General features: G+C 35.7%; 1 protein-coding gene across 1 annotated transcript; it reads right to left on the bottom strand.

The window, feature by feature from the left end:
* Positions 1 to 5,532: 5,532 nt before the first annotated feature.
* Positions 5,533 to 14,873, bottom strand: LOC139131083 (fructose-2,6-bisphosphatase TIGAR B-like). Its single transcript, XM_070697033.1, has 2 exons — positions 14,716 to 14,873; positions 5,533 to 8,046 (listed from the first exon to the last, which is right to left on the bottom strand). The coding sequence occupies exon 2, from the start codon at positions 7,980 to 7,982 to the stop codon at positions 7,170 to 7,172; it is 813 nt and encodes a 270-aa protein (XP_070553134.1). The 5' UTR covers positions 7,983 to 8,046; positions 14,716 to 14,873; the 3' UTR covers positions 5,533 to 7,169.
* Between the last annotated feature and the right edge of the window lie 201 nt (positions 14,874 to 15,074).

The raw sequence follows: 15,074 nt of genomic DNA on the forward strand, positions 1-15,074 counted from the left end.
TTTTTTCTAATTCTGCCTTGCACTTTTAGGATCTGCAGAATTAACTGCAGATCATCAAATGCTGAAAAAATAACTAAATATTCCATAATGCTGGTCGAGTTTATAATTAATTTTAAATTTTACCCAGATGATGTACAGCCTCTGTCTGTTCTGTATACTTCATCACTTCCCATTGGATTCTTACAGAGGAATTGGAGGATATGAAGTTTTTGCTGGAAGGAAAGGTAGATAAAAGGAAACTGGAAGAGTGCAAAAGGCCCCTCACTCTGCTCAGTCACTTGATAGAGATTGGTTTCATATCTGATGATAACACCTGGCCACTACAGAGAATTCTAGAACAAATTGGATGTTGGTCTTTAAGCACAAAGTTATAGGCATACCATGAAGCAGCAGCAGAAGACATTGAAGGTAATGGTTTATTAATGAACGTGATGTGCATAAACAAGTGTCATGTATTTTGCAATAAATGAAATAATTTTTGAACATTCATGAGGATAATGTCCAAAATTATCATGACTTTATTTTACGATTCATTCAAATATTCTATTGGGTGAGAGATATTATCACTCACCTGATTCAGATAGCAATCTGATTGAGAAAAAAATGAAAAAACCCAGCTTATTTACCAAACTGACATATCACGTGGTAACTGGATCAATGGAATGCAGTCATATAAATGTGATAAAACTCATGTTTTCATCTTGATATTTATGTGATCTTTATCGTTGGCTTTCAGTTTCTTGTGACAATCCTATCAATGTATAATCAAGTAATGTTAGCACATATGACATATACTGTGCATATAGTAGAAATTGTTCTAAAAAGTCATCCATATCTTCCTTTATCAGGGAAACTGGACATCGAGAACACTGAAGAAGTAATATATCTTCAAGAGACTTTGAGGAAGCATTATGAACAAAGATTCCCTTTTCTCTTACCTTATTCTCACCATAGAAGAGTACAGGTCTTTGATAATATCTCCTGACAGCACAAGTGGCAGTGAAGAGCAAAACAACTACAGTGATTTCTTAACAAATCTAAATTCAAGAGAAGAGCAACCTGACACACCCATCATCCTCAATGGCCCTTCAGACAGTGCCAAGTCAGAGTTAGCCAAAAAGATTACAACTGAATGGAGACAGGGCAGACTTGACAGTTTTTCTCTAGCATTTTACCTAAGGTCAAATCGTGTGACACAGGATGACATTATCGATGCAATTTTTGATCAGCTACCACTATCAGAGCAAAGGTGTTCAAAGGGAAACCTTGGCAATTACATTTCCAGAATGCAGAGGTCTGTGCTGTTTATCATTGATGGGTGTGATGGAGATCAAACCAAATCAAGTGGTAAAACAGCATATGATGTCTGCAAGATGATCAAGCAATCACAGTTCTATGGACAGTGTACTGTTGTGTTCACAGCTGACAATTAAAGTGCCACAAATTTTTGTCATGGGGTAAAATTTGTCATGGGGTAAAATTTTCTTCAAAACAATTTTGAACATATCACCTGTGAGAATGAGGTTTAATATGTAGATGTAGCAACTGTTAATTGCAGCAGTGCCAATTGTTTGGAACATTCGCAGATTTCAGCACCTTGAAGAGGAAAGTCCAGCGCCATGGGCGCACACTAGGCAACGTTTTAGTGACGTTGCTTGTCAAGGTTAAATTGATACATGTCTTGAGAATACAGTACTTGTCAAGATATTTTATATTTGAGAAATAGGTAGGTTATATTCTGATGCTGAGACAGTACACTATATTATCTTAATGTATTTAAAGTGTTATAAAAGTTAACATTTTAGGAAGTAGCTCATAATATCATTTAGCTTTCGTTTCCATTATACTCCAAGAATTTTAGAATTTGAAGTGAAACTAAGCCATCAGCTATAATGCAAGATACTGTTTTGTGGTATTTTTTGTATGAAGCAGTACATGGATATGGTTTTGTATAGGATAAAGCCCGAGTACGAGGGCTCTTCTGCTATATAAAGTCCAACCCAACCATAAAATGTCGAGGCCGCAGGCCGAGACATTTTATCTTAGGGTTGGACTTTATATACCAGAAGAGCCCGAGTACAAGGGTTTTATCAGACTTAAAACTATCGCCCCTAACTGATATATTTTCGTTTTCAATGTGTTTATGTCAACCGTCCCCTTCGTCAATGTAACATGTTTAGGATATGAATTAAAACTTTTATTTGTGAAATAAGCTTTCACCGCAGATTTTGTGTTGCAGCTGGTTTCGCTGTGTTACCAAATTTGAATATTAGGGAAAAAACGTACCAGATGTCTACAGAATATGACATGTTCACTTTTGATTGGACAGTAACTTACTACGGCGCTGTCATTCGTTTCTGGAATTTGGTGACCAAGGCTTACGAGTAAATAAAACACCCTTAATTGAACACTCTGATTGGTCAATCAACAGTAGATAGTTTTTAAGTGTTCTTAAACTTATGAAACTTGGAAAGAATTCAGTTTTTAAGTGTTCTTAAACTTATCAAACTTGGAAAGAATTCATATGATAAGTTGTTATTGTTGTTGCGTGTTCTTCTTTCACAAATTGAATCTGAATTGTAACTGTTGGACAAGTAGTAAGAGTGAAACTGAATATTTGTTCATGATTCTTTGTAATGTGTCATAGCTTGGAGATATTTTACTAAGCAGCAAAGTAGGTCCGTAGATTGTTGCTGTTGCTGTTAGGCAACAAGTACTCCAGGGCTATGCTGTAACTATGAAGAATTTACAGTATAGTAACAGGTTTTTTTATGTTATCCACAATAGTTACCCTTTGATGGTTAATATGTAACCATACAGTGTTTTACAGATAGTTCTTGTATCAAATTTAAATAAAGATTGTTTTGAGGAAATAATTTGAAGACAGATTTATTATTATCAACTATTATCTATATTCTGTTTCTATTGCTGCAGTTATACAATGGCAATTTACTTGTAACACATCTATATTTTGGAAACAAAATGGCCACACCTTATGTTACAATGCAATGCTTGTGACCTATCTAACAGACACATTGAATAGTGCTAAAAATTCTTGTTAGTCAGCGCATATGTGAAAATTGTCATTATCACGTACAGCCAAGCACGTTGATATTTTTGTCCATCATTCTTAGAGAGGTCATAGTGTCAATGTAACACAAATGTATCTTAATCATATTTTGTACGGAATCAAGGCAGTGCAATCATGTCTTGAGAATACGGTACTTATTTATGATTGAGAATTATGTATACGTAGTTTATATTCTGAAGGTGAGACAGTATACCTGAATCTTAATGTATTTAAAGTGTTATATAAAAGTAACACATTTTAGGAAGTAGCTCATAATATCATTTAGCTTTCATTTCTATTATACTCCAAGAATTTTAGAATTTAAAGTGAAACTTCAAGCCATCAGCTATAATGCAAGATGCTGTTTGGTGGTATTTTTATATTAAGCAGTATATGGTTTTGTTTTCTTCAACTTTGTGAAACTTAGAAAGAATTCATATGATAATTTGTCATTGTTGTTGTCTTTAAAATGTCCTACTTCCACACATGGAATGTGAATTTCTCACTGTTGGACAAGTAGTAAGAGTGTATCTTATCATTATTTGTTGCAGTATGTCATAGCTTTGAAAAATTTAACTATGCAGCAAAGTAGATCCATAGCTTGTTGCTGAAAACGGTCAATTCTAGTTGGCAACAAAGATGCTTGGGCTAATGCTGCAACCATAAGAATTTTCCAGTAAGGTACTGTTTTTGTCTTTTCCAGAATAATTTCTTTGTTAGGTTGTTCATGTAAAGGTAGTTCTTGTATCAAACTTGAATAAAGTTTGTTAAAGAAAAAAATATAAAAACCTTTGTGTTTGATATTTGAGATCAGTAACATTTTGATGAGACAAAAGTGTAATATCTGAGGGTTTTTTCCTTTCATTTCTACCACTGATTATTTGCAATTGACAAGAGTACATCAATATTTCAGAAAAAAGGCAGATCTGTTAGTTAGAAAAAAGAACTGAATGCCGGAATGATTTATGGTTTTCCGTCTTCAAAATTACTCCAAACACACTTGATGGCCTTTCTTAGCATGAGTAGATTTGTGATATGAGAGATGTTATTTCACCCAAAATCCAATCCAGTACTGTATATGTTCAATGTTCACAAAGATGGCAAAAACTAAGATATCTCAGCAGATCTTAAAATGAGTCAACACAAGCCGCCAACTTGTGTAGAATTGTATTATTTCCCGGTTCTTAATACCTGTACCTAGGGTTTGGATCAGCTGAACTTCATGCAGTCTGCCTTGACTTTCTTTCCTGATGTAGACACCACTGCAGCTTGTACCACGGTCTAGTTTACAGAATTAGACAGTAACTCTACTTTTCAACCATCACATTGGTTCCTTGAGCAGGTGTGCAATAAATTGAAATACCTTTGCCAGCTGAGAAATTTATTTGGGCCAGGGACCTCCCAATCAGGCTGCCCAAACCTAGTCGTGTGGATCAAACAATATGTGAAACACAGTGTGGTTTGAAAAATGTAATTATTACTGGGTACTAGGACCATGTTGATGAAAGGACTACGCCATGTATTCTTGACAAGGTGTCTAATAAACAAGTATAGATGTTTGAGTATATTGATCATTTAACCCTTTGAGCACTGTAATTTTTCTTTAAAAAATAACAGTGCAACATTTACTAATTATTATGAATTTTTCTATAATTTTGTCCATGATTTTGACCAAATGGACATAAATATTCATGGCCTACACTTTTTGACCAAAATTTTGGGATAAGTTAGAAAAAATTGTGTACATCTGAAAGAAATTGTTGGTGTTATATTGTATAAAGGCAACAAAAATTGACTGCAGTACTCAAAGGGTTAAAACGAAGATGATGCAAGTTCCCACCGATTCATTTATGCTGCCAAGGCACAATTTGTTACATAGTAGCATTGATAAGATTTGAAAGTTTGTAACTATGGCATCTTTATTGACATAATCCTCCGAACAAAAAACAACCAACAAACAAAAACACAACCCACTGAGACAAGAAAATGTCAGGCAGATAGTGAAATTGAAGCAAGAAGTAAGCCAATGATCAATAATATTTTGCTTAGCAGACAACTTAGCTTAGGACAGGAAAGATGAATGTGCATTGGCAACAATGGATCAAGGACCCTGCTTCTCTCACTATCATAGTCAATGGTGTACATGCAGCTGTGGCCAATGCATTGACTTTGAACTCACATGTAACTTTAGCTACCGCAGTCATTGTGATCCCTTCAAATTAGAGAAGAGTGTCATAGAATTGGTCAGGATGTATGCTACTTTGTGATTTGTTGTATGCATCATATGGTACAATCTGATTAAAATCAGATGAAGAGTACATGTAGCAACGTTTATACTTGACGCAGTATCCTCTTGCTGTTGTGACAGTAGTAAGAGGCGACAGCAAGAGAATACCGCATACTCTACAGCTGATTTTAATCAGATTGCCTATGCTACAAATATGACAACACATACAGGTAGATACAATACAATCATTTTATTCAAATATGTTCGGTATTGTAAATATTTAGGGAGTTCAAAATTTTACAAGACTTGCATCAATGGCAGGCCAGGGAAGGTATTTTAGAATATCAAGGATGTCTACAGATTTTTAATTTTGATATTTGCATTGTTTGATTTTCCTGAATGTGGGCCATACTGGGAGTACAGAATAGGTGATTAGGAAAATGGCAAAAACAAAATAAAACAGAACTTTCTTTTCTACACATCCTTATGACAACATCCTCCCTGTTAAGATACAGGCTTTCTGATTTTCCAAAAGTTTGAGAATAAATACAGAATAAGTTAATTTGAATAAAGTTTGCAGAAAAAGAACTGCTTGAGTAAAAATATGATTGATGTTTATCTAGCTCTAGATCCCTGTGATTTTGTCTATGTACAGTGTACATCCTCTAGTTTATTTTGCCATTGTGTCATCTTGGCCTACATACAATAATGGTATGGAGTCCAAAAACTGACATCCACTCACATTCAAAGCAAGTTTTAGGACATGTACATGTGTACACTTCACGCAAACCATACCAAATGAAGACCATAAATAAATAAATTGACTGAAGTAAACATGCTTACAATCCTTGGCTGGTGATAAATATAACTACAGCACACTTCCTCTTTAAGAATACCTTATACATGTATCATATGGCTGGTATTCAAATTGAGTCAGGTGACCACCTTTGACCAATCAGTGAAGAGTAGTTCACCCATGTCTCTTATTTACATAGACTAATTTATATATGCATCATAAATAATTTATATTTATCATTGATGGAGCCAGCTAGTCTGTTTTTCTGTTTGTTTCAGCAAACTGAAATAAAATTTCATGGAAGCTTTTCAGAAAAAATCTGTGTGTGTGCCTCTGAGGCACGCAGCGGTGATTAGTATGATGAAACACTTCAACTGACACCGCTGTGTGAACATTATTGTGAACTTGAACTCAGAATGCTCACAAAATGACATGAAATGCACAAAAACGGGAAAGGCACAAGAAAATGGAAAAAAATATAGGTGTTAAAGGGCCAGTAGCTGTATGAACTTGAACTCGGATACTGGATCACTATTTTTTACATGTCCCTGGAGTGCAACAGTGCTGATTGCGATTATTGGTATGTCACTTAATACAGCATCACATGCCTGTGTTTATCAACACAGATTGTAGTCGAATCTCTCGACAGTTTCTTCCATAAGATTAACAAAGCACATGTTTTGCCATTTCTGTGAGTATCATTACCAAAGTCTCATAAAATTTTGCAGACAAATATTTATTTTTGCATATTTATGAATCCAAAAATTGGCCACATAATAAATCTCAAAAATTATAATGTGAAGTAAATACAAAAAATGAAATACACATACATGAGTTTTTTCTTATTTAATGTTAGAGAGTTGAAAATCACAAAGGGACAAATTAATTAGATCACAAATACTTGATTCTTTTTTAATAAAGTCCTGATTTCAATCGCCTATTATGTGATACTGATAGGTAGGCATTTGTTGTCAACCTCTTGATAAAAACCCTCCCATAATATTTGAGTAAGTGTAATTTGTCAAAGCTAAGATGAAGAATTTAGAACATTAACCTGAAGATAGTTATTTTGTCAATCATATCTTTCCTGAGAGTTCTTTGCGACTAGAATACACATCACTCCATGGTATACTCTTGGTGTGCAGATTCTCTAGTGACACACAGCATGCCTTCTCTTGGTTCTCGTCCGTGCACTGCCACCCTGTCAGGTGGCTGATGTCATTCTCCACTTGCAAGTGAACGCAGGGAAGCAAATATCCCGGTCTGCACTTGATGTGGAACTGGAAAAGGGAAGTGTTCTGGGCTTTGTTGGGATACAGGCTGGATCCCCTGCCAAGACGGCACCACTGGTTGATGAATTCTTTGATGAAGCCTCCGTGGGTGACCAAGAGGATGCTGACCTTTCGTGGTGATGATCGGCTTGGCAGAGGGTTTCCATGTGGGGGTCTGGTGGATTGCATATCGGTATGTGGGGCGAGAAAAGTCTCCGCTAATCTCCTGGCAAATATCTCTGCCCTCTTCATGACGTCCTGCCAGCTCTCGCCCCTCTCGGGGGAGTACAACCTTGAGGATATCCCAGCAGCCTTTGCCATTTTCTCGTGAGTGCCGTACCCTTTGCCTTCCAGAACGCCCGCAGCTCTCTCCCTGACCATGGGCTCCAGGTACACATTTTGCATCGGCCGACACTTCATGATGCAGGCAGCTGTCTGCTGGGTTCTCAGCAAGTCGCTGCAGATGATGACATCAAAGTGTTCCTTCGCCAGCCTGTGTCCGAGTCGCTCGGCTTGCAAGGCTCCGAGCTTAGTAAGACAGCCATCAGACTGCCCCTGAATAGTCCTGCTTTTGTTGGCTACAGTCTCGCCATGACGGACAAACGTTAGGGTCAGCATCGGGACATGTGCTCATGTGTTGAATTGTTTGATGGAGCTGACAGTCAAAAATCCCCAGTACAATCTGGAAAGCAATGAAGCAATGTATACATCAGTGTATGTACTCTTGTACCAACACCAAAGTCTGTTGCAAAATAGAATTTTTTATCATAAATGTAAATGTTATGTATCAGGAGCTAGATTTAATCTTCCATTTTACACTACTGTAAATTTCAAAAGTACATGAAGGAAGAAACTGTTTTAAAAGTTGGCTCTCATCAAATTTCATACATCTATTATAACCTAATATTGGGGAAAACTATATGTATATGTATATACAGATATTAAAATGCAGATTTCACACAACAAGATCTTGTAGATGAAGATGTTGTAAATACACGTTATGCATGGATACCAACTCAGAATTTTAAAAGGTCAATGATCGGAAAGATTGAGATTGTTCAGGATTATGAAACTGTCAAGGTACAGTAGGTTTCTACACACAAGTAAGTTGGTATACATGTACACTGGCTGCACTGTCATGCAGCACATGAAATTAAGTCTTTTTGCCTGTTCAAGAGAGGTCAAATTACCATGACCTTGGAATGACAGTACTGCATTTTAAAAATTTCTGTATATGTCCACATTTGACATGTTGAATCAAACAATGTTACCTTTGTGATGATGATTGATTCCATCAGATTCTAGTCAATACTACATGTGCAGCAGTGTAGGTTAACAGTGGACCATGAGAAACTAATCAGCATTAGTTGATGGAATTAAATCAGGTAACAGTTCATCTACAAGTATCTATCATATGACATTTGCAATTGGATAAATTCGCCAAGATGTTCTGAGTTTGTTTCACAGTGGCATACACAGAAGTTTTAAAATATTAATCATGCACACAGTAATTCCAGTACCTCGTATTAGCAGATATATGGTATGGACTTCAAAGATGCATACACCTGTTCCTCATATTTGGCTAAAATTTGGTTAGTGTGATACAACAGCAAGGAGGTTGTTTGAAGTCTGTTTTAAAAATATCGTATTCCACCTGATTAAACAAACACTTATGTACATGTACCATTTCAGTCCAATTTAGTCATGTTTCAATTCACAAAAGTACATGCATGGGCTAAAGGTCAAATGGTTGTCCAGGAAAATGTGTGTGACAAGCAAACATGATGATCTGTACCAGATGTAATACTGTTAGTTTTGACAAGAATGGACACATTTTCAATCTGCATATCACAGCCAACCTAAAAAAAGATGTTCAGAGATAAGGAAGGTTGAATAAGTGCCTTTCAATGGTACATACATGTAAATGTATGGACATTAAGGTAGAGCTGCATGTTGCCAACAGTTTTTTCAAAGCAATATTTCTCATCAAAGATGACAAGGAAACCCCCTCATACTATATACATGTATTTCTAAAATGCAGAGACTCTAAAGTTTAGTATGGTAGCAGTAGTTTGCTCAAAGGATGAAGTGCGTGTATATTTGGGGTGGAAAACCTCAAATTTGGTATTATTAATGATAAAAATTGATTTAAGTAAAAAACTTGACGCTATTTTCTGAAATGTAATATTTCGCTGTAAAGAAGAGCATATGTAGAAAAGCACGACTACTATTTACCTTGCATTATCTATCCCCATTCTAAAATGGCAAGGGTTGAAAGACCAACACTCAAAAAAGTGATTAAAATCATGATTATCAAACTTAAAATGCCTCTTATTAATAATTTAAGAATTTTGTTGCCAAAAAATTTGTTGTTTTGTTATATAGTAATTAAAGAACATAATGTGAAAATTTCAGAAAATTTGACCCAGCCACAGTGGAGTTAAATTCTTTGGAATTTTTAAATTGGGAGGAAAAAGAAGACAGGAAATCAGGTGATTTACAGACATTTGCATAAATTAACACTTCTTTATCACACAACTTATGACTGCTTGACAAGCTAAAAGGTGAACCAAACCAATATTTCAATCTTGGGTTAACAAATTAATTAAAATTGAATATTTAAAAAAAGGTGATTTTTGAGCAAGATACGCTGTGTTGGGTGCAGCGCCCCCTTAATACAGACTGATTTGGGCTATTTCAATATGATGTATGATGGTACTGTCTCTGCACTATTTGCAATCATTACATAAAAAAAATCAAATACCAATTTGACAAGCACCACCGACTACCCTGTTCTGATTTAGATGCCACTGACTGACCAGGCATACACGTACATTGTACATGTACAACGTAGGTGCCATCAAAATAATTGCATTTCAAAAAGACAACAGTGTTTTTGCGAAGTCATGGAACTTGACTAGTTGTATTCCAGTTCTGTCTAAAACATGTCTAAGTCCTAGCGGTGACAATGTGAGGCGACTATATGAATAGCAATACATGTATATATTTAAAAACTGACGCTTCAGATGTGGTTTGCATGCTGCTAAAAGGTGAATTCAACTGTCATGACCACCAAGTATTTATAAACAAGTGATCTCTTTGCGCCAAAGGCTGGGTTGGGATTTACATATACTTCAAAACATTTAGCAGCATAGTGCTAGCATCCAACACCCAGCAATATGGGTCTTCTTTCAGAAATACGAAACATGGTCCCTCCAATTGATGGGTGGTAGAAAGGTGCAGTGGCAATTGCATTTGGGAAGTCACATTTGTTTGCTTATGATATTATAAATTGCCTCATTTGGCATTAAAGTAATACACCACACATTATATTTATACAAAATTTATTTTCTGCTACCAGCGTGTCATGGTCATGTACATGTACCTACTACATGGTCGGTTGCAAAGGCTATCAGGGAATCATCTTGAGAGGTACTCTGCATTGTTTGAATCAGTTTACAGAAGCAATACCAATATGCAATACATACACACCTGTAGTTTCACTCATCAGTTTGCTCAAATTTTGATTAACAGAAATTTTCAATTCATGAATCATTTCGGATAAAACTTTTCCAACAAAATCATCAAAAACAACTGTAAAGTATGTAATATCCCGAAATTAAGCACCCTTATTTATCATTGATATATTGATAATGGTTACAATGTTTGTGTTTGCAAACTTTTCGACAGAAATCAATTTAAAATGCTAAATTTTCTGGAGCTCTCTTTCTTGTTGCTTGATCAGAAGCATTGATGCCATCTTAAGTATCTTGCCCATGCCTTCAAAGTCAATGATCCAAAAAAGCGTTTTCTTTTGTGCTGGCAAACAGCGACATAATTCATATTTAAGCAATAAATCACACCCAGTAAATAAACATCAAAAAGGAAATGTTTCTCTGGCTGAGAGCTTGTGCCTGTTCCAACCTTGCTACATTGCATATATAGCACTGTTATTTTCACGTCTTGACCAATCAGATTGCAGTATTTGCGCCATCAATACATTTGTCTGATATAATTATGGATATATACATGTGCATCCGATCATAACTAAATCTGTCCTGAAACTTGTAAAAAGAAATCTTGCTGAAGGGATTCTCTTACATGCTACACCGTAACACAAGATGTATTATATACAGTACAGTACAGTGTATACATATGTGATGTAAACAAAGGTAACCCCGTGACATCATCACCAGCTAAATTGCAAACATCCTGCTTTCCTAATTTGGAATTCAACTATTATCATTCCCTTATTACTTTGAATTGCTGGGACACACATCTGAGCTGAGTGGTAGAATAGCGGTGGAATCAGATACAACGATTTCCACACAGAAAATTGAAAAATTTCCAACTATTTTAATATCTCAATGAGCGATGCATATAACAGATCCGTTTGACCACGGGGCAAATACAGTACATCTGCAGTATATGTCTAAATTTGGAAGACACCAGACTCAGTGCGACGGCATGTTGCCTGACCTCTGTGCCATCCAATGTTTATGTTTGACCCCAGCACCATACCAAGAATTCTTCATGATATATGTGAATGAAAGAAAATAATTCAGCTTGATGATTCATTGCTAGTGAATGCGCATGATATTGCTGGGTGAATCTTTTCCTTTCAGACACAGACAAAGAACCTTTTTAATTTTTCTCTTGCACTATTCATATAAATAGTAAAAGCTTAATATGAATATCAAAAAATATAACATAACTAAGAAATAACAATACGCAAAGAATACATGTGTATATGCATAATAACAAGCGTTAATTCTTACAATTAATTCTGATGGCATTCTTTGGTTTGTAGTGCCTCCCATTAATGTGCTTTGTTACAGTAAGATATGCCTATTAGGGGTTTGCTTGAACTACAGATATACTCTTATATTACAGATATACTCTTATATTAATAACCTGACTAGTAAGAAGCAATGGTGTTTTAAATGCATCTCCAAGGAGTCGAGGCTGCAGAGGAAAGGAGTCCTATACATGTACATGACATTTTCAGAGAGGAATGTGCATACACAAGAATTCTCAGAAGACTAAACCATCACTGTTGATCAGCAACTACATGTAATGCAGTCTGTGTTTCCTGTTCATACAAGGATTCATTTTTAGCGATGCAAGAGATCTGATATACGAGAACAGCCTGGATGGAATAGTTTTGAAAATGAATTTCCATTTCAGTTATTCTAAACATGATTCAGTTGGTTGCACAAAAATGATCTTTTTTTAATTTTACTTCTAATTTTGCCACTATTTTCAACGGAAGATTTTTCAATGAGAAGGAAAAAATGTTGTCTGTCAAATTAGTAGGTTTACTATGATTCTTATGAAAAGAAAATCACTTCGAATATTTGTGAAAATTCCAGCCAAGCTTCAGTTTAAAGCTTATCAATGCATAGCACAAATATTATGATTTAGTGTACAACAGCGTTTAAAAAAAAATCATTATCTTGTATCAATTATAGTCACTTTACTTTCCATACCTTGCGGACTATCTAAGGCCTTTGACTGTACGATCTAAAATTTGTGATGGGTCATTAAAATTTTTTTTATCTTACACTTGCAGGGTGTATGTCATCATGTGAGCATGTGCAGCGCTGTGTGGCCTGCAAAGGCATTTACATACTGCTGCATATGTAGCACTTTTTGATGTCATGTATAATGTATCAAAAGGCATTTTAGTACATGTATATGTTTGCCAAGCACGTACGCTTCACTACGATTTGAACAGATCAACTACTGTATTAAAGAATAGATTTACAGGCGGGCAATTACTTACTGAGTAAGAGTGAGAGAGCAGTATATACAGAGATGCATCCCTTTTTGGTTTTCTGATACAAACTCTCTCAAAATTGCAAGAATTGGATTGTCTGATATTTCACTGATTTTGTTGAGGTCAAAGTTTACGATCACACTGACTTTAATTTGAAAAAAAAATGTGACAATGGTCTTTGGGTAAAATAACTGCTTGTAGAAAGAAAAAAAAATTGCGATGACCTATGCCCTTGCAAAAACTGCATACCTTAGAAAGGATCTTTATTGACATGTCTCTGTCATCTGGAAAGTAACTGAATTTGATAGACAATTTTTAAGGAAGAAGTGGTTGTGGGTATATTATATTTCCCTTTAAATTCTAAGACCAAATGCCTTGCAATGATATATGTAAATAACACTAATATTGATACTCAATTAGAAAAAAAATGACTGGTGTATATTTTGATATAGGACACAAAATTAACTTTGGCTCCCAAAAAGTTAAATAAAACTCACCAAATAGTTTGCAGAGAATTATACCGGTAATGCCTGTTTGGGAAGTGACTTTGATGAATTTAGAGGCATACATGCCTCGAAATTTGTTTCAACATCAGGTTTCAATCATGGATAGGAGAAAAATCTGATTAACTGGACAACACATGACACTTGACAAGTCACTTGTTATCTTTTTTTGTGACATTATTGTCAGTCTTCCATGGCACCATTGTCTGGGTACAACTATTGTGCAGTGTATATTGAATGTGCACAAATCATTGTTTAGTGAGTGTTCAATCTGACCATATAAAGACAAAAGAAGCTAGCCATTCCATTCGCAGTGTTGAACACAAAGATTTATGAGAGTGTATACATATGCAGAATGTACCAACATCAATCCCTCCCTACCCAACTGTGGCAGACCAATATTTTTGATCAATTCAATATTTATCGGGTGTCTTCCGTTAAGATGTTCACGTCTAAGACACTATGCATCAACAAAATCCGACTCAGTTGTGTTGTGCTCGTATTTTTTCCGCTATAAACTGCCGCAGAACGCTAATAGCAGCACGTAACACATTTGAAACCCAATAATTTCTTAGCTGTAGTTGATGATAGATGAAGGAAAGTCTGCATATTTGAACTAAACCTGATTTACTACCGATCGCGTATCGCTCATTTCATCACTCAGAAATTATCATGGATATAGCGAGAATTCCGATTCGTGACTTCAAAGGTGGCAGACAAGTGTCAAGTTTTAACTGCGAGAAATGAGAAGCTGGGTATACGTCTCAGCCGGTCGAACTTACCTTCGAGTGCAGTGAACGAGCGAACATGCACAGATATTTCTTCCACTATAAACTTACCTAGTGTTATCTGAATACAAATATGCACCCCTGGTGTCTCGGTTATGAATATTTTAGCACGTAAGACACAGTTTACGTCTTGAATAATAAATGCCGCCGGTGTCTTTATGATTGCCGGTGGCTGTAATTGTTTTGTTGTACAACTTGTGTAATCACATCGCCACTGCTAATGGGGACCGAATTACGACCCTGCAAAGTATGAACTGTTCTCATAAATGTTCCATACTTACTCAAGTATGCTGTCCTTTACCAATTAACTGATTTAGTTCGACAGTGTGATTGCTTGCCGCTTGGTTAGAACTAGGTACCCAAACCACTATCTCAACATATAGTTGAATCACTGACTCAGATCAGTCGCATGCCAGTGTAGGTCAAAGGTTGATTTCTTTAAAGCCCTTTAACTGTACAAATATTTTTACTTTCCTTGAGATTGAATAAAAAAAGTTGTACAAATTTGTTTATGAGTGATTATCAGTTAGCCCTAAATTTTATATTTTGTTAGCTGATGGCAAAAAGAAGGGAAACAAATATCAACACAGACTTGTTCACATATTAGGGTACCATATTAATATATCATACTTACCTAGGT

Source organism: Ptychodera flava, chromosome 4 (genome assembly GCF_041260155.1).
Source record: "Ptychodera flava strain L36383 chromosome 4, AS_Pfla_20210202, whole genome shotgun sequence".
NCBI lineage: Eukaryota > Metazoa > Hemichordata > Enteropneusta > Ptychoderidae > Ptychodera > Ptychodera flava.

Excerpts from the sequence above, each read along its gene's own strand:
- LOC139131083 (XM_070697033.1), bottom strand. The coding sequence starts at position 7,982 with ATGCTGACCCTAACGTTTGTCCGTCATGGCGAGACTGTAGCCAACAAA.